At 46.4% G+C, this 20038-nt stretch overlaps 1 protein-coding gene across 9 annotated transcripts in view; it reads left to right on the top strand.

Moving 5' to 3' along the window:
• The window catches only part of IQSEC1 (IQ motif and Sec7 domain ArfGEF 1), a 285226-nt gene that overhangs the window by 136164 nt on the left and 129024 nt on the right, over positions 1 to 20038 (top strand). For 6 of the 9 annotated variants that reach the window (XM_050979503.1, XM_050979506.1, XM_050979504.1 and 3 more), the window contains one exon: positions 11834 to 11878. The exons of 2 other annotated variants lie outside the window; for them this stretch is intronic. In XM_050979503.1, the coding sequence (XP_050835460.1) occupies positions 11834 to 11878 (45 nt within the window). Of the gene's footprint in view, positions 1 to 11833; positions 11879 to 18758; positions 18993 to 20038 lie in introns of those variants that run through there. One more of the 9 variants, XM_050979510.1, reaches the window with a different exon arrangement.

Below are 20038 nucleotides of genomic sequence, written 5' to 3'. Positions count from 1 at the left end.
ATGAGCAAGGCTCCCTTGTTTGTGCCCAGCTAATATCTTTATGTGTCATTCACATTTTATCTCAGTCATTTCTGTAAAAAGCTGGTGTTGCTGTTTTCCCTTTAGACCTGAGATTTGAGAAGATTTTAAAATAATTATCTTTATTTGCTAAACAAGCTGGGAAGCTGGAATTTCAAATACCAAAAGCTGTTTCCTTTGGTTTATGTTTGCTTCCCATATTCAAGCGAAAATGTGCAAAACAATATAGTGAAAATATGTCCCTTTCTAATTTCAAGTGCTTCAAGCATGTCCTTCCTGTTCCTTACCCATTCAAGTATTTAGCTTTTTTTTAATGTTATTTGTGTGCTCTTTGGCCTTTAATGATCTTTGGCTGATGCATTGCTAGAACAAATGCATAAAATCAACCCAATTTATGACCCGTTAATGTAAGCATTATATCCTAAAGAAAGTATGTCACATCTCATTCACCGCTGAATTTTTTTTCCAAGCCAATCACTGGAGCATTGCACACCTGAAAATGAGATAGCATTGAAATCCATCTTGCTCTCTTCAATTAAATTCATTTTTACGGAGGATTCAATTAGTTGTAATTGCTGCTTTACGCCAGGCGTTTGCCAGGGGCTGGGGTGGGGAGATAATTAATCTCGATCAGGAAATGTTGCTCCAGTCATTTTCCCTGTCACCCAACGAGGGCTGTCATTAATCAGGAGCTGTCTCCTGACTCGGGGGCTCTGCCAGCGCCATCCCTGCCGAGGCAGATGGCCCTGACAGACCAGGTTGTGGGCTGGGCTCAGGCTGCTCTCATTAAAGTCACTTCAATCCTTGCTTAGGGTGACTCTCAGCTGTGCCCACCACTCTCAGGAGTGCCAGAGGTGCCTTCAGCATCCAGCCTGGGGATGGGGTGCTCCACATGCCTGGAGCTCTTCAGGACTTTATTTATTGTCCTCTCACCATGACATTCTTTATTGTTTTAGTTGAGGCAGAGACAATACAAAGACACATACTCCGTTTCCAGAAGGCTTCAAACCCTGTTTCTATTCTAGCATGCCTGCTTTTTCTACATTCTTACAAAGCTCCTCAGTTTACATTTTGCTCATTGGTGACAAGAGACAAGCTTCCAAGTGCTTCTTGGAATAGGCAGTTACATGTTTCTCTTATTTATCCTTCTTTCTTTCATGGTTTCCATGTCAATGACCTTGGTAGGAAATTCTTTCAGGGGTAAACATGGATCCTCTTATCAGACTTCTCAATGGCTCACAGAAGTCGCTGTAAAACCTCTTCCACACTTTATAACTTTAGTATTGAGTCATCTTTTAAAATTGTTCTTCTTTTTGATTTGAGGGATTTCACTGAAAGTTTTGTGTTTCATTTTATGCTGGATTCCAAGGGAGATGTGGACAGGAGCTGTCCTTGGGTCGGGACAGCTCCTCCCTTGGTGGAGGGAAGGAACAGCCAAGGCTAAGGCAGGAAACAACCACTGCTTTTAGAAGTAAAGCTGAAAGCAATAAACAGGCATTATCAACTCATTTGATGCTTTTCAACAAAGACTGAAGGATGATCAAAGAGCCCTGAAGAGAGGCAAAGGTTCAGGTGTGTGGTGGAGCAGCAGGAAGTCTGTGACTTCATTCCAGATGAGGCCAAATGGATGCTGAGCTTGGCTTTCAAGTTCCTTTTAGGGACCTTATCACCGAAGGGACATCGGGGACAGCCAGAGGTGATACTGAGACTCCATCTTCAGAAGGCATGAAAAGACTCCTTATTATCAGAAATCTACAGTTCTTATAGAAACAATGGTGGACTAAGACCTGATTGGCCTTTCACACTGTTGGTGAACTATGAATAGCACACTCTGGAGAACCATATCTATAAACAATGGTTACAGAAAGAGAGATAATAACTGTTTGAATTCTTTCCTCTAAGTTTCCCACAGCTTCTAAAATCCTGGGAGAACTATGTCTCTCTCTGTTCAGAGGATATGTAATTACTACAGAACCTGTCTTGGCCACAGCACTGAGCCCCCTGCAGAGAGCCCACAGTCACCTTGGTCAGGAGCACTGGGAGGCAGTTTTTGGTAGTGTCCATGTCAGAGGCTTTATCTGTAACCTGGAGTGGGAAAACCTGGAGCTGTGGAGGTCAAAACTGGAGATGAAGTGGTGCCTCCTCCAGGCAGATGGGCAGGTTTCTGCCAGGTGTTTCTTCCATCTGATTCTCTGCTGTGGAAAAGGTAAATGATGAAATGGTTTTTGAGTAAAACTGAAGAATGGGGAAGACTCATTTAAAGCTTACTTTGACATTCTTACTTCCACATTCTTTGTGTTTTGAAGGCTTTTCCAAAGAATTTCAGTACTCTGTGTGTGTGTGTGTGTGTGTGTGTGTGTGTGTGTGTGTGTGTGTGTGTGTGAACACAGAGCATTTTCCAGGTAGGGTTGGCCTCCAAACACATCCAGCTGCATCCAGAGGGCAGCCAGAACCTTTGGATGCATCTGAGGCTGCACATCCTGATTTCTGGGTTTGCACTGAAGTTCCAGGAGTTTTCCTGGGTGCAAAGGCACCCTGAGCTGTTCTGCTGTAAGTACTGGAATTCAGGATGAGTATGAGGAGCACTGGGGAGCTCTTGAGTTGTGTAAATCCCATGGTCATTTTATTGTGGTTTCAACTGGTTTGTTTTAATATCAAAGTTCAGGGCAGTGAGAATTATTATTACTGTAAGTTGATAAAAGTAAACTGCCAGTTTACTTGCTGGAAAATCCAGTTTCCTTTCAGTTGAGGAGCTGCTCTGTAGCTGCCCATCCCTTTCCCAGCACACACACCACTAACCCCACGTTTTGTTGTTTGGCCACAGACCTGCTGACATAGCTCCACTTGGGTTTGGGTTTGGATTCTGTGCTAGCTTGCTAATTGCATGTTATTTAACTTAGGTTTGTAAGCCTTTGCTTCCAGAAAGCAACGACGCTTTTTGAAAAAATCTAACCCTGCTTGCAGCCTGTAGGTTTGAGCCTGCAGAGGTGTGGGATCACTGAAACATTGACTGTGGATGTGGAGTGATAAAGAGGTTGTTTTCTGTCTTTAAAAAGAAGCGTCCTAACCTCTGACAGACTGACAGAGTGCACTAGAATTTAAGCCATTGAATCTGCTTATCTGAAATTTTTCCTTTTGAGAAATGATGGGATTAAGATAATAAATGCAGCTTTGCTGAATAATAGGGAAGCAGCATACGGATTGTAGGTCTTTGAATGCACTTAGCAGCATGTGTAATTCTGTGTATTTCCTGGGAAGCAAAAGAGGGGTGCTCATTGATCCACAGAGTCTTGTAATGTGCTGCTCCTGTGAAATTCTGGGTGAGCACAGAGGAGCAGCACTGGCGTGCAGGGGAATGTTCATTGATTTGGAGGGGATGTATAGAAACAGGTTGGAAGTCATGTGAGTGCTGAACTGGCAATGCTGATGGTTCTGGAGAGCTGCAGGAATGAGTGGCTTTGTCATGGCAGGTGATGGATGAGCCCTGGCAGTGCAGGCTGGGCTCCTGCTGCCTGTGGATCTCCTGCCCACCCCCTGTTCTGTCCCTGTGGGATGCAGAGTGCAGGGAGCTGCTCCGGCTGCAGACATGCCCCAGCTCCCACTCTGAGCTGGACACGTAGATGCTGCTGATGGGAAGGTGAGAAACAAATCTTTGGTCTAAAAACCAGGGAAAAGTGGAGGGGAATGTGTCCCTGAGCCAGCCCTGAGTGCCAGCAGGAGCTGTCATGGTGTGCAGCTTCAACACACCTGCAGCACCTGCACCAAGAGAACAGGCTGAGTTTCAGGTGATGCTGTGGTGAGTCTCTGCCTTGGGATGTGATGTGATGTGATGTGGCCAGGCTGGGGTGTGTTCATTGTGTGCTCACCTTGGGGAGGGTTTTATCCTCCCCTGCATCACTTGCACAGAGCTGCTGGGGGCTGCTTTTGGAGGACAGTGATAGAGCTGCTGAAAGGACACGTGAGATTCAAACACAGATGACACCTCCAGATCAGGGTTACTCCCCAGCCTTTGTTTTCTGTTGTTTTTCAGCAGGGTGGTCTCCAATGCCATGGGAGGATACCTGGAGGCCTGGGATGTTTGTGGTCCCTGGGTGGGTCCTGCTGTGGGGAATTGTGCAGGGTGTCTCTCTGGGCTCTTGGCTGGGATTTTGCTCACCCAGAGAAGAGCAGTTTGCCTAACTCGGGTACTCTCAGTGCTCCATTTACAGCCATCAGGGAACCTTTCACATAGTGTGAAAGTGCTTTGGGATTTGTGGCTCTCACAAGCACCACTTTCTTTGCAGATGCTGCACAAACAAAAAGGGAAAGCTGCTGCTGGCCAGGGACACCAGTGAGGCCTCCTGGTGGAGAGCAAGTTTGTCCAACCATGTTGGTGAACAAGACGTTTTCAAACAGTTCATCTCTCAGATTACATTAGCAGGCTGGACCTTGGCCTCACAGGGGATTAAACATAGATCTGGAAGCTTTAATGTCTTCAAACTGAGTTATATACAATTGGCTGCTGCTATAACAATGCTCCTTCTCTTCCTTCTTTGGAAAACCGCAATTCCCACGCCACATGTACGGGTTGGTTTTGTTTTCAGGGTTCTAAATTTGAGCTGCAAATAGTAGTGAAGCTTGTTAATAAACATCTGATCTTTGTGTAACTCTGGGAATAAGTGCAATTTAAATGATGGGCTTCACTTCTAACAGAGCCAAACCCACATCACTGCAATATTTTAATATGAAATCAGTTCCTCTGGCAAGATAGCACCTTGAAAAACAATGCTGGGTAGATGTTCAGCAGATAAATTTTAAACTGCTTCTTGTCACTGGAATGGGTCCCTGATAAAGTTATTTTTATTCTCAGAGTTCAGGGCTTGGGGGCTTGCAGCTCATTTGGAAAACCCAGCAGAAGGCTGGGCTGCCTGAATACCAGGCAGTCACAGCAGTGAAATCCTAAACATCAGGGCCATTAACCTCTAGGAGTTAATTTAGCTCATGGCAGTTTTTTGAATTTAAGTTTTCAAGGAACATTTTCACTGTACAGGGTGTGTGTTACTACAAATCAGAAATTACAGCATTTCTGCTTCTGCAGGTCCCTCCATTGTAACTCCTGCAGACTGCTCTAGGAATGCAAGTCCCAAGTTTGCCAGCACAAATGGCTTTTATTTAATGTAATTCCGCTGCCCCTGGACAGAAATTCAATTTCACTTTTGCACAGTGTTCTGAAATTAAGGAAGCCAGCTTAGCCTTGCTAGTCTGGCTATTTCCTCCTGGCTTTCAGGGTCATGTTGGGCTTTGTTTCCTGGACATTGTTTTTCTTACAGCTCTAAAATCTCTTCGAGATGCTGCAATTGTATTTTGATTTGGAAAGCATGTTATAAAAATGAGTGTTTGGGCACACTTCTGTGTGAGTGATCTGGGCAAACAAGCTGTGCTCAGAGGACAGGCAGAGGAGCTGATTCCATTTCCAGTGCTGGGAGTCGTTTAGACCCAGCCAGGGGTCCTGCACATTCCCAGCTTTGGGAATGCAATTCCCTTCAGGCCCAAGCAAGGAAAGCTTTTTTATTTCTAAGAGCAGCATTAAGCATGTGTTTAAATACTTCCTTGTCTAAATGGTTCATTAAAATATTTGGAACAAAATGTATGAGAAGATAAAATGAGAAGCAGGAATTTCCATGGTATCCTTTAAGGCCCTTCCCTCTGAAAGCTGCCTTTCCATAGGTGAGCAGTGCCAGTTCTTTAAGCACAGCTCCTAAACTGTCTGTGCAGCAGAAAGGCTGAGTTGGAGGTGCATTTTCAGGTTGTGTCCAATGACTGCTGTCAATGGAGTGCTGATTCCCTCTGCCCCAATCACCTGCAGGAGCAGGGCAGGACAATCCTGTGGGATCCTCTGGAGCGGGGCCGTTCCACTTTTACATCTGCACTGAGGCAGCTTTGCTGACCTGGATATGCTGAAGCAGCTGCTGGAGCCATTGCAGCTTCCCTGGGAGATCCTGCCTGTGCCCCAGCCTTGCTTTGTCCCTGCAGGGCGGCCCAGGGACCCCAGCCCGGCCGGGAGAGCTTGCGAGCACCGCAGCGCCATGACTGGCACAGGCCCTGGCAGTGCCAAGGCCGGGCCAGGGAAGGCAGCAGTGCCCTGGGCCCTTGACAGTGCCAAGGCCAAGGCCAGGGAAGGCAGCAGTGCCCTGGGCCCCTGGCAGTGCCAAGGCCAAGGCCAGGGAAGGCAGCAGTGCCCTGGGCCCCTGGCAGTGCCAAGGCCAAGGCCAGGGAAGGCAGCAGTGCCCTGGGCCCCTGGCAGTGCCAAGGCCGGGCCAGGGAAGGCAGCAGTGCCCTGGGCCCCTGGCAGTGCCAAAGCCGGGCCAGGGAAGGCAGCAGTGCCCTGGGCCCCTGGCAGTGCCAAGGCCGGGCCAGGGAAGGCAGCAGTGCCCTGGGCCTCTGGCAGTGCCAAGGCCGGGCCAGGGAAGGCAGCAGTGCCCTGGGCCCCTGGCAGTGCCTGGGCTGACTCCCATTGTTAATGTGCAATAATTAATGCAGGCCATGGCTGCAGGGCTGGGGAAGGCCGCTCCAGCCAGAGCGACGTCACTGCGGGGCTCCCTCAGATCCCTCCAAGCTCTGGAGGAGACCGAGGCCTTCAGCAGCTTCTGCTCCTGACACCCAAGTGAGAATTTCCCTCAGCTTGCTCCTTCAGAGCCTTTGTTGGGGAGGTCAGGTGAAGGAGAGTGACAGGGACTGGACTGCCAGGTCCTGGGTCCCTTGAGCTCAGGGTTTTTGGGGTTTTTTGGGAATGAGTCCTCCCAGATCTCTGCCAAGGGATATGAAGGGATGATTTTCTTTAAATGGCTGGATTATAATATCCAGGTTTGTTTCTGAAGGATGGGGTGTCCTGGCTGAGGATGATCCTTCTGTCCTCTTCGTTCTGCCTGTTGGGATTGGATGCTTTGGGCTTTCCTTCCAAACGGAGCACTGACACTGGGGTCCGTGGTGTGCCAGACCATCCTCAAGCAAGGGTGAAGATTTCCATTTGGTGAAGCTGCGCTGTGGAGTACAAAGAAATAGTTTAGTCCTCCTTTGTATGTGAGCATGTGGAGCATCACAGCACCAGCCTGCAGTGAGCAGGTTTCCCTTTCTTCCGTGAGCTGCCAGCTCCTGGGAAGAAACTGTGCCAAGCAGCAGCAATTATTCGCTGAACAACACCCCAGACAGGGTCTTAAATATTTAATGTGTTATTCTGCATTCCTTCTCTCAGTGTGAGAGGGATGCTGTGCTGCAAGCACCGAGGCTCTGACAGAGCTCAGAGCTGCCTTTTCCCCTCACACCCCTCTGAGCTGCTGCCTGCAGACAGCATATCTTTGTACTCTGATGCTCCAAATGATTCTCCCTTCTTGGCCAAAAGATGATATATTTAAGCAGTCTTTATTTGGGATCAAGCTGGGGGTTTGCTTCAACTGCAATTATTTCATCTGTCACCACTGTGCATTTCTGTGCCAGAAGAATATCTTGGCTTTGCTCAAATTGGATATTTTTCTGGCTGCTTGCACGATGTGTGCTTGTGCTGTGTGGTTATTTGTAGGCTCTGCCAGCAGTAAGGGAGTAGTGCTGGGGTCTCCTCTGTCCTCTGGTGAGCAGCTCATGAAGCAGTTGCAGCCATCTGCACTGATGGGAAGGGACTTTGCTGCCCCAGCTCAGCATTATCCAGGCAAATTGAGCCCGGAGGGTGGGGCTGCCCAGGGGACCCTGAGGAGGGCAGGCAGCTGGGCTGAGCCATCAGAATGGGGACTCCCCCAGGATTATCCCCTCAGCCAAACAAGAACCTCTTCAGAACTTTGCCCTCCCTCTTGAGAGGTAAACCCAAGGGTGAAGCGTGGGCACGGGGCTGGGCTGTGCGGTGACTGTCCCTGTTCATCCACCTCAGCCAGGGCACAGTTCTGGGTGGCTCTGTCACACTGGGGCCTGCTGCAGTCACAGGGACATCTTCCAAACCCTCAGTGCTTCCCACTGTCACTGCTGCACATGGAGAGGCAGGAGCTGAAGTGCTCTGTAGCAGTCCCAGATCAGTAACACTCCTTGTCTGCTGTCACTCCTGGGCAAAACACCTCTGGAGGTTTTCACTTCTGCAGTGTTCATTCCCTACCCTCTCTATGTCACACAAAATAAGGAGCACCATCTTGGACTATTTCCAAAATAATCTGCAGTCCCACTGATTTTCGTATTTACAAAAACCAGCTTCTTTCATCACAAAAAAAAAAAGCAAAATAAACCAGAGCTTTGTATGATGGCTCAAGATGCCAAGAGCTAATTGTGTGTTTCCCTTCAATCTGCTAAACCATTGTGGAGTAAGATCTTTTAGACACCCAGTTGCTGGGAATGCTCTCTGCTCACCACACAGTGCCAATAACAAGAGCTGGAGCCTGTGGCCTTCTTTTGTGCTCCAGGACAGAACTCTCCACTAGAATTGTGTTTATAGTTTTTGTCTGTGGATACCCAAAGCCTACTGTCTGGATTTTAGATCAATGGTTTCTTGGAAATATTTGTATTTTCTCCTGCATGATGCACTGCAGAAGTGGGCTGGTCAGGATTCCTGTGCTGATGGACACAGATGGAAGCTCTGGGCAAGCTCTTCACCCAGGAGCTGAGGATAACCTTACTTTGGATAATCCTTTTAGCCTTGACAGCAGTTGTTACTACCAACAATTGCACACATTCTTCAGGTTCCAGGCTGACCACCTTAGCAGTGAATAATCCCTCTGTGTGCCCAGTTTAGTTCCAGTTCATGCCACCATTCCTCTGCCTTTCCCTGAAATGCCAGGAATGTGCATAGTTCAGCTGAGTCACCCTGGAACTGGGGCAGATTTCCTCCACTGCACACCTGGAAGGTCCTTGCAAACTCCATGGAAACCAACTGGAGATACAAAACAGCCCCCAGGGTGGTTTGGAGCATTCCCTGAGAATTCCAGGCAGTTCTGCAGTCTGTGCTCTGTCTCAGCTCAATTTTCACTCAAAGCCTTGGGCACAGTTCTGCAGTTAATGTAATTTGGGAATTTTTAAAATTATCTTTATTAATACCAATGGAAATTATACATAGAGAAGTCTGTTATATTTAACAATATCTTTTTAATGTCTTCATCATTAAGTATTGTCTGTGCTTCTTTCTGGGCTACAGATGTCCTGAGCCAGTGTCCATTAGGAATAAACAGGAGTGTCAGCCCTTCCAGCTCAATTTGCTCACAGCAGTGCAGTATTCTATTTTCCTGTCCAGTCAATTTGTTAAAAGCAGAACAAAACTAACAAACCTTATTTTGAAGTAACCTAAATGAGATATATTTTTATCATTCCTGAAGTGACCCCATGAGCAATGAGATGTTTGGTTTGCTGCAGCTTTAATGACATTGTGTTTCAGAATCTGGGTTATTTTTATGTTTTTAATTAATTTTCCATCTTTGAGCAGTTTGGAAAGAAACTAAAAGACTTAAATGGGATTTTAGCTGGGAAGAAAGAAGGGGAGTGATGATGTGATTATATTATTCTGTAAATTCAATAAGAATTAAATAACTTTCTGTACCCTAAATCCAGATCTTTTGGTAGAATTTAAATTTGATTTCTCCTGTTTCTGCTGGGGGGTTTTGTGGCCACTAAATGTTGGTTTTCATGTTGTCAGACTGCTCCTGAGGTTTTCCACAGTTCCAGGCTGAGTCTGGGTTGGGTGGCCAGGTAAAAAGGCTGGGCTATAACAATTCTGGGGGTGTAGCCCTCCTGTGTGGGGCTTGTTTTCCATCTTTCTTTCCACGGTGTGGGGACCTGTCTCACCCAGGGAATTTCTCCACATCAGCTCCAGAAGCTTCTCCCGACTTTGCCACTGTTCCTATATCTGATCTTCACCTAAAAAACCATATGGAAGTTGCAGTGGGGGAGGTTTAGGTTGGACATTAGGAAACATTTCTTCCCTGAAAGGATTGACAAGCAGTGGCCCAGGCTGCCCAGGGCAGTGCTGGGATCAACACCCCTGGAAGTGCTCAGAAAACATCTGGATGTGCTGAGGGGATGAGGTGGGATGGACCTGGCAGTGTCAGGGGAACAGACTCATCCTGGAGGGCTTTCCCAAACGTGATGAGCTTGTGGTTTGTGACCCTAAGAGGGGTATTTTTGCTGAAAGCTGTGCTCTCAGGTGCATTTTTGTATATTAAATATATATATATATATAATTTCTGCATAGTAATATAGAAATATATATAATATGATAATCGTTAATATATATTAACATATTATATATTATACATTATTTGTTATATATTAAAATATCTTAATTTTATATATTAATATATTATTTTTATATATTAAAGTAGGTGTATTTACATACAGAAATACATGTGCCTCTCCTGACTGAGGGTTTGGGTGCTGGGGAGTACCTGAGATGCCTGACTTCAGGAAGGAGAGCCAGGATTCCTAATGAAGCTGTAATCCTGCTCCTGGGGTTTGTGCAAGGAGTCCCCAGGTCAGGAGTGCTTAGTATCATCAGGGCTGTGCTGGGGCTGGGGCTAATCACTGCTAATTAGCATCCCCTCAATATGCACAGCACATCCCTGCTGCACAAAGACACTGTCTGAGAAATATTTATTCATAGCACCAAGGGCCAAAACTGCTCCCAGCCGATTTTTTCTGCAAGTCTGGGTTAAAAGCAAGGCAAAGCCCCACTGGGTGAGCAGGCTGGCACCTCCACAGCACACGGAGGGAAGCAGGAAACTGAATTATAAGTAAATGAAGTTCACCCTTTTCCATGGTTAAACCAACACCCAGCCACAAGGTTGGCATATGTGAGCCATCCCCTCGAAATTCAGCACCATCCACAGACCCTGAGCTGGGGAAACAAACAAATTACAGGGTGGCAGAAGCTCCCCAAATCTATTTTCAAGCTTTAGTGCTTTAGTTAAAAGCTATTTGGACAATATGGTTTGTTTCCATTCCTGTACAGCTAATTCTTGCTGCTTTTGTGGCCTCCTCCCTTCACACCACCCTGTTTAGTTTTGTCAACAAATTAGGAATCTTGGGATTCAAAGTAAAGATTTGTCATTGATTTATGAATGGCTGCTGTAAATATAATTAATGCAATTCTAATGTGAATTTTATGAACCTCCACGGACTGTACATGTTTATGGCTCAGTGAGCAAAGGTTGATCTGTGGCCATTTGTGTAAGGAATAGAAATGGATGAGTGTAAGTAACCATTTAAAAATGATGGTGCTTTGGCTGATGTTTTATTGCAGCCTGCGAAAAAAACTGGCTTCACCCTCAAAATATAACTCTATGTTATAAATATATAATGTTGCTATAATAAACCTGGAGTCATGCTCAGAGAGAGCAAGGGTAGTTACACCACACTGCATGTTAAATATTGCTGCTCAAAAGTCAGCATGCTTAGAGAGCTTCTTCAGTTCCTACAATTACCTGAACCCTGTGCTGCAATAATTCTGCAGGACAACTCCACAGGTGCCTTTTTGGGTAGAGATCAGAAAGCCCCAGAGTGTAAAAGTCACTCAGATACAGAAGGATGGAGGGAATGCTTTTAGAATACTGAAGATTGATCAGATTGTGGCTTATTCAGACAAATGTTTCTCTAATTCCTTATTCTCTAATCTAGGAAAGATTGATGGCTTTTGGTTGGGTATTTTTATTTACTCTCATGTTTAATGGCATGCTAAGTACTCTGAAATGTCAGTAAGAAGGAAGAGAATGTAAAGTCGTTGATATTTAAAGACATAGAATTTCTGAATAGTTCATGCTTTAATTTGGTTTATACTTTAATGCTTCATAATTTTATTCTTTTGCTGTCACCTCAGGACTTCACTGGAAACAGGAAGCAGCGTCTCCACTGACCCACTCAGGTACTGTAGCAATCATAGCTGGTAGCTGTAGGTTTGAGCTGACAGAAATGCCCTGCTCTGCAGCAGCTGCACATTTCACAGCTTCACCTTGCCATGCCCAGCCAGCAAAGGCACTGACCTGATGGCTGGATATTCCTAAGAGTGGATAATTTGCTCTTTTCCAGGATTCCCACTTGAAATTCAGTTCTGGCTTCCAAGCCTGGGTTTGTTCTGGGAGGAGCACAAAGGGGAGGGACAGAAGCTGTGTCTGTGCACAAACCACCTCTCTCAGACTTTTACAAACCTCCATGCTGCAGTATTGGACCTGTCCTGTCCTGGCAGGTCTGTGCTGCCTTGGGACAGTTGTGTGGAGATGTCACTGCTTCTGTTGCTCAGCATTCTGATAAAAGCACCCACCCTTCAGGGAGCTGTGTCACCGGAGGCACTGCCAGAACTGGGGTTTTACTTTGATCGCTCCATTTAGAAAGAAATGTTTGGCCCTGTTAACACTGCATATCAAATGGGTACCTTGCATCTTTTATTCTCATCCCTACACACTGAAAAGTGCATCAAAGGCACAGATTTCCTTTGATAAAGCTGGGGCAGGGTCCCTCCCTCTCAAATTGGCAGCTGGTTTGGTACAAGTCTTCCTTTGGAGATGCTCTGGGTTGAGGATGTGACTTTTTTCCACATGATGTCATTTGAACCTTGCTTGAACACAACGGTGGGAGCTGCTCTGTTTAACCTTATTCAAATTAAGGCCCCTCTGTAATTAATCTTCCATTCTTACCCAGTGTAAAGTCTTCTAAAAGTGAAGCATTTGCCTTGTTGCCATTTCCTAGCAGCCTCCCCCTCTGCTGTGATATTCCCTTTGTCCTCTCACAGCAGCACTGGACCTTCAGTCCCCACTGTACTTCTGTCCCATTGCCAGTGTGCTGGGAACACTGGGCCTTTGTCTGGCAGGACAATGCAGCAAAATTCCCAGCTTCCCCCTGCTCTGCTCCTCTGCAAATCTGTTTTAACAGGAGCACCATGTTGCTGGGGTGTGATTTACCAGAGCCAGGTATTGCTGCCATCTTTATTGCAGGCTGGAAGTAGATTTTATTACAATGTTTTTTCTTCCAGGGAGTATTTTTTCCCCATGGGAGGAGGGTATCAGTGAGGAATATGGAAGAATTAGATGCATGCAGTAAATCCTTCTGAATGTTGAGGACTGGGCTGAAATAATGCCTGGGGGTGACCAGACAAGGATGTAAAAATGTCACTCTTTAACTACAAATTGAATAATTTTGTGAAGTGTAAAAAATCTGGAGCAAAACAATCACAGAGGAGAAACTGAAGAAAACTGTTGAGATTTTATCAGATAAAATTGAGAATTTTCTTAGTGTTAAATAGTTACAGAGGGAAGAGCATGTCATACTTCAGCAGGTCAAATAAGCCTGCTCTGGAGCTGTAATTAGACAGAATTAAGGCCATTATTTATTAAGCACAATGAAAGATAATGGAAGGCTTCTTGTTCCTGGATGTGTTCTCATGAAGCTGTTGAGCAAATTGGCCTCTGAACAATCCAGAAAATGGGATGTACCAATTAACATGGCCCTACCCAGTGCCCTGTCATATATTTCCTTGTCAGAGTACTCTTTTTGCATTTTACCTGCTCACAAATGTCCTGTCCCCCTCACAAGGGACGTTTCCCCTCAGTGAACCACTCAGTGCTGGAAAGAGTAAAGGTTAATGTGAATATTTTGCTTCTGTCCATGATAAAGAAGAAAACATGTAAAAATTGGCATATTACATCTGTGTATATTTTGGTTGGCACAATTCCTTTCATAGCCTGCACGGGATTTATCCTGAATATTTTGAGTTGGCCTCTGTCAGCTTTCAGCTGGCATCTAAAAATATTTTGTTTCCTCGTATCTAAATTTTAACATGGCCCTTCTGGAGGGTTGAATTGCCAGGCCTGTTCCAAATTAGCTGGAAATTTAAATGTTTGAGCTCTGCAGATATTTGGGGCGGATTTGTTATCTTCTGTAGCAAATTGATCAGCCAGTGGTTGTGTGAGCCCAGGGAACAAATGTGCAGAAGGAACAGTCAGGATAAAGAGAACAGCAAAGTTCTTCCTACCCTTCTGCATGGATACTCTGGCAGCTGAGTAGCTTAATAACCAAAAATAAAGGGTGGGATCAAGTGGTGATTAGAATTCATCTGCGGGGGAGTGCAGAACTCTGAAGCCAAAGAACTTTGTTTTGAGTTTCTGGAAGGTTTCTAGGCAGCAGAGCTGCCCTTCAAGTCAATATGGAAGGAAGAGACCTGGATTTATGTCCTGACTTTCTGGGCATCTCTGCAGAGCTTGTCACCAACACCTTGGGGTGTCCCCAAGCCCAAGGGCTCTGTGTGAGCTCTTCCACCTGCCCTGGTGGGGCAGGGATGCTCCAGGGGTGCTACCCAGGATTGCCTGCAAGGGACAAGGAGGGACATCTGCTTTGCCACAGCCTTGAACTCCCACATTTGCCTTCTTCTTTGTGCAGCCCAGGAATTTCCCCCCCAGCTTTGATGTGGAGGCCACTTAGTGCCCTTTTTTGTGTGTGCTGTGATGTCCTGAGAGCAGCGAGGCCTTACAACTTCCAGGAGGAACTTCAGCATCTCTTTGCTAGCCCAAACCCTTGGTTTGTAGCCCTGCTCTGTACTCCCCCCATTTTTAATGTGGTGTGTGCAGGGTATCATGGATGAATGTGGGATCCACACTGTCTGGGTCCTGTGAGATTCCTGAACCCCACAATACATGAGTGGCTGCCATGAATTTTTGTGTGTGGCCAGTCAAGTGTTTCACCCTGGAGTCTTGAAAGACTTGTGGAAAACAGTTGAATTACTGCAATTTCTGTGCTCCACCTAAATAGGGGGATACACTGTTTTTCTGGGGAAGTGAAATATCTTTCAGGATTGTTCCTGGCATATCACTCTGAAAGTTTAACTAAGTAAATAACAGCAGTTCAATATTAGTACTTTGTGAAAGACTGTCACCAGACAAGTCAATTTTCTTGGTCTTCCCAACTTTTGAAAGCAGTACCCCAGGAACTCCAGCAGTCACTGGCTCCATGCTGGGGTTATTTTATCCCTGAGTGGATTGTTTTCTTCCAGCCTCAGAGCTCCAGGGGTTGGCAAGAAAACCACCCCTAAAAAAGGAGGTGGTGCAATGTTCGATTTCCACTTGGCCCTTTTTTAGGGGCTGTTTTTGAAAGCCTTGTCAGAGGCTGAACTCTGAGTGACTGCAGAAATTCTCAGCAAACTCCTTACAGCTCCAGTGCTGGAGCTGCAGCACATCCAAAAATCTCTGCTTTTGTTAGGCCTGGGAATTCCAAGTCAAAGGTTTCGGTAAATGCCTTTCTGAAAGAACCAGTTTTACATCCCGGCTGAGCCGTGAGGTGAAGCTTAATTTCCTTTGTAGTTTTCCTGTGGAAGACAAGTGAAAATGAAGAACGTGTTGAGAGCGTGGGGCTTTTCATTTGCAAAAGTCCTTATTAGCATTTTCTCTGCAGGGTGGGATAATCGGGCCTGGATGCTGTCAGGAAATCCATGGGTACATGGCTCCTATGCTCCAGCCCACTGCTTAGAAATAGATAATTAGAGTGATAAATAGGATTTTTTTTTTTTTTCTGGAAAGGATATGATGCTGAGAAAGAAATTGCTTTGCAGTGTGAACAGACAAAGGGGAAGTTTCCTGAAAAGTCTCATTTCAGGATCGAGTCTTTGGCTGGCTCTCCTGAGCTTACTTGTCTTGGGCTGGCTTTCCCCTTTTTCCTTGATCCTGGGAATAGCTGGCCTTGATTATGGGATGTAGCCATTTTTTTTCTTTCTTTTTTCCTTCATTTTTTCTTAGAATGTTACAACTGTGAAAACTCAAATTCTTTTCTTCTTTCTTTTTTTTTTTCTTTTTTTTTTTTCTTGTGCTGATTTTTTTGTGGAAACAAAGGAAAAAGGATTTCCCATTGCCATCTTGGCAGTACCAAACCCAGGGCAGGAGGCAGTGCCAAGAGGTTGGGACTCACCAGCAGCCACTGGATCTCCAGGGCCTTCCCTCAGTTCCTCTTTAGATAAAACCACCCTGGAGAACAAGGGATGAAAAGCAGGGATGAAAGAGTTTTGATAAGGAGATCTAAATATCCTCACCATGATGGCATCAGTGACTTGAAAATTGCCAAGCTAATGAAACCCAAGGGAATATGAGTCCAGGAAGATAAATAGGCTTGGATTTGGGCAGTGTTTTGTGTTGTCGGGGGGATGCTGCTTCTCACAGATAACCAGTTGTGTTTGCTTAGGAGTCACCAGCTCTGGTGCTGCTCTGAAAGAAATCCCAGCAAATAAGTGCAGGCAGCACAAAGAGAGGACAGAAAGATGCACTTGAAAGAGAATCTTCACAAGAAAATATTTTTTTAAAGGCTCCAGTCAAACATATTTTTTTACTCCAAGTTGCTCTTCTCATGATCTGGTCATTCCCACCACCTGCCCTGTCCTTACAAGGTGTTTTTAAGGAAATACCACACAAAGTGTGACCCTGTTTAAGCATAACCCCCTGAATTCTTTACTGCACTAAAGAAACTGCCAGTTCTTATTCACATATATTTATAATTTCATTTAATTAAACTTACACAACGCAATTTTCTAAGAAGAGTCAAGGCACTTCTGTAACTGCACAGTGACAATGAGGAAAACCAGAACCCCTAAATATAGCTTATATAGATCCCTAAATATAGCTTATTATCCAGACACTTGGGGAACTAGATAGGTCCACATGGAAAAGAGCCTCAGGCTGAGGCTTAGAGCTTTGGTTTTCTTTGCATATTTTTGAAACAGTGTTAAAATTCTTGTGGCATTTTGGGGATGGGATTGTGGGGGTGTTTTATGGTTTGTTTGGGTTTTTTTGTTTGGTTGGTTGGTTGTTGGTTTTGTTTTAAACACTTGTCCAAGTGCCAGAGTGGTTTTGAAGCATTTAGTCAGATTCTGCTTTTGGTTTTGTTGTTGTGACTGTTGAACTCTCAAGCCCCTCCATACCTGTTCGACAGCAGTGCAAGCTGTAGCCTAGGTGTTTCCTGTGAGGGATTTTCAGAAATGAAACAGAATCAGAAACAGCTAAATTGTAGCTGCTGGAAGAGTAAATTTACAGCAAACTGCACACAAGCATTGATCTCCCTCAGGACGCTTCTTATTCAACAACAGCAACAATTTTTTTTTTTTTTCAAAAGATAAATTGAAGTTCTTGTGTGCCACTCCTGTGTGTTGCAATGGAGCAGTTCTGTGCTGTTGTTAACTCAGAGTATCCTGTGAGCCTGGAGAAGGGGAGGGATGGACACAGATCTCTGCTCTCTGACCAGGGACAGCACCCAGGGAAGGGCTGGAGCTCTGAAAGGTTCTTCCCCCAGTGCTGGGCACTGCCCACACTCCCCAGGGAATGGGCACGGCTCCGAGGCTGCCAGAGCTCAGGGAAAAACACTCCCGGGGTACCCAGGATGGGATTGTTGGGGCGTCTGTGCAGGGCCAGGAGCTGGATCAATGATCCTTGTGGGTCTCTTCCATCCCAGGAGATTTATAGAATCCCAGACTGATGTGAGTTGGGAGGGACCTTAAAGCCCAGCCCTTAAAGCCACCTCCCACTATTCCAGGTGGATCTAAGTCCTGTCCAGCCTAGCCTTGGACACTTCCAGGGATCCAAAGGCAGCCGCAGCTGCTCTGGGCACCCTGTGCCAGGGCCTGCCCACCCTCACAGGAGGAATTCCCACTTAATCTAATCTAACCCTGCCCTGTGCGATTCCATTCCAGGATTCTCAGCCGTGGCAGTTCACGTTGGGATAGAGAGGAAAGAAGGAGGAGGAGGGGAGGGACTCAGTAGAATTGGGCCACTGTAAAATATAGAAATTGTTAAAGAATTGTGCTCCTTTCTTCTCAGAACCAAAGCAACCGCGTTTATCGCGCCCGGCAGAGGTTTCGGTAGCAATCGCTGCTGTTCTGCCATCCCCAGCCCCGGCAGCTCCCAGCCCGCGGCTCGGGGGTGGCTCCCGTGCGGCTGCGGCTGCAGGGATCCCCCGGGATGCTCCGCCGGGATACCCCGGAGGGGCTGTCTGTCCTGCCGGCAGGCTGCCTGTCTGTCCGCCTGGCTCTCTGTCCGTTTGTCCTTCTGTCCGTCCGTCCGTGCCCGCGCCCCGGGGGCTGTCCCGCTGCCGCCCCGCGCTTCGGGGTTGGTTCATCCTCCCCCCTGCGCTCCCTGGCAAAGCGCGTTGGGAACCAGATAAGCACAATCTGGTGTGCGAGCGGGAGGGTCTGAGCTCCTGCCTGCCTTCTTTTTTTTTTTTTTTTCCTTTATTTTTTCCTTTTTTTTTTTTTCCTCTTCTTCTGCTTTTTTCTTTTATTCCGCTCCTTTCCTCTCCCCTCACGAGAAGCCCCCAGCTCCCGAGGTGCCGCAGACAATGGAGCTGATATGCTGGTACAGGAGGAGCTGATTAACGAGGGGGGGAAAGGGGAAAAACGGGGAAAAGGGCAAACGCCTCCAGCCCCGTGTGCTGAGATCACAGCTCTGCTCTGGGTACCGGGCAGTGGTGTCACAGCCCATCGAGATAATTGCCTGCATTTTCCGAAGTTCTGGGAGCTCTAAGGATGCTTTCCAAGGCTCCATCAAAGCCCGCAGCTGGGATTTCTCCACGCTGTTAGTCCGGGGGGCTCTCAGAACGGCCTAAAACAGCCGAAAGCAGAAGTGGGATTTCTGTGTAACACCAGTGATCCCGGTAGGACTGGGGGCTGTGGGAGAGACAAGCGGCAAGCGGGATCAAAGAGCGCCCATGAGTTCGTGTCCTTTGTGCGCCCGCCTCTTTGTACGAGCCGGGCACGGGGGCTGCAGGTGCTGAGCGAGCGGCGGGGCTGCCCCGGCTGCGGGCGATGCCACAGCCCCGGGATGGGGCACGGACACCCGGCTGCTCACCGCGCTTGAGTCATTCAAACCCTAACAAAAAAGTCTTGTGTCGCTAAAAGCCCGCTGCAGACCGCGGTGGCGGCGGCAGGAGTGCTGGAAAATGCTGAAGTTAAAGGCCTTCTGCTTGGATTACTGGCAGTTTTTATGTCTCCAGCCTCTCCATGGTTTCTATAAAAGGTAAGAAAACGTTAACTCTGCAATGCTCTTAAGCACATGATGCCACCAGGGTTTTTCCTCACTGTTGTGCTCCCTGGGAGAAGGGAGTGGTAGGCAATTAATGAGAACTTGTGACAAAGATTGTAAAGCTGCTTCTTTTTTTTTTTTTTTTTTTTTTTTTTTCTTTTTTTTTTTAATAGCTTTAATTATCAGCTGCTGTTGTCTCTGTGCATGCAGATGTGAAGGTGAGGGTTCTGTTTGGTTTTAACCTCTACTTTAGGTCACATCACCTAAGACTCAGGACTTTTTCTTCCCTGCTGTTTTATCCTTAGGCACAGTAGCTCATGCTGGAGTGTCCACACTGTACACAACACAGGCAGATTAATTGAAATGTCATGGGAATTTATGGAACTCAAAGAAGACCCTTTATTTCCCTGAGATACTTAGCAATATAATAGTTCATCTTTCCTCTCCCTCCCAGCACAAAGTGCACATCAGAGTCATTCAGAGCAGTGGGCACTTCACTTAGACAGGTCTGACACCCAGCTTAAATGATTGATGGTGAATGGTGATCCTAAAGAATAGGTCTGGGTGTCAAATGCATTGAGCTTGCCTATTTAAAGGAACAGCAAAATAAGCAATTCCATTTAACATGTCCCTGAACTTACCCTGATGCTTTTTAATCTACACTTCATTTTCCTTGCTCTTGATTTATGCTGCTGAGCAGAGGGAATTGGATGGGTTGAATTTGCTGGGGGTAAAGTGGGGATCCCTTTGCTGTGAACTGAACCCATGCGATTCTCTAAAACAGGATTCCGTTCTCCTTACGTACACTTTCTGCCCTGGCTACCTATTGTCAGCCTACAGAAAGTGCTTTGTGCTAAATGCTAATTGCAGTTGAATTTTTCATGCAGCGACTGAAGGCTGGCAAAGGGAACTGTTCCAATCTTTTTCAAGGTTTCGGGAGTGCCCCGCACTTTCTGCATTGAGTAACTCGGGACCCTCATCTGTGACCACTGGCTTGTGAAGTTTCAAAAGATAGCTTTATTCTCCTCTCCTTGGAGTTT

Source organism: Serinus canaria, chromosome 12 (genome assembly GCF_022539315.1).
Source record: "Serinus canaria isolate serCan28SL12 chromosome 12, serCan2020, whole genome shotgun sequence".
Taxonomy (NCBI): domain Eukaryota; kingdom Metazoa; phylum Chordata; class Aves; order Passeriformes; family Fringillidae; genus Serinus; species Serinus canaria.
Note: the sequence above shows the minus strand (reverse complement) of the source record. Positions and strands in the feature narration are given on the sequence as shown.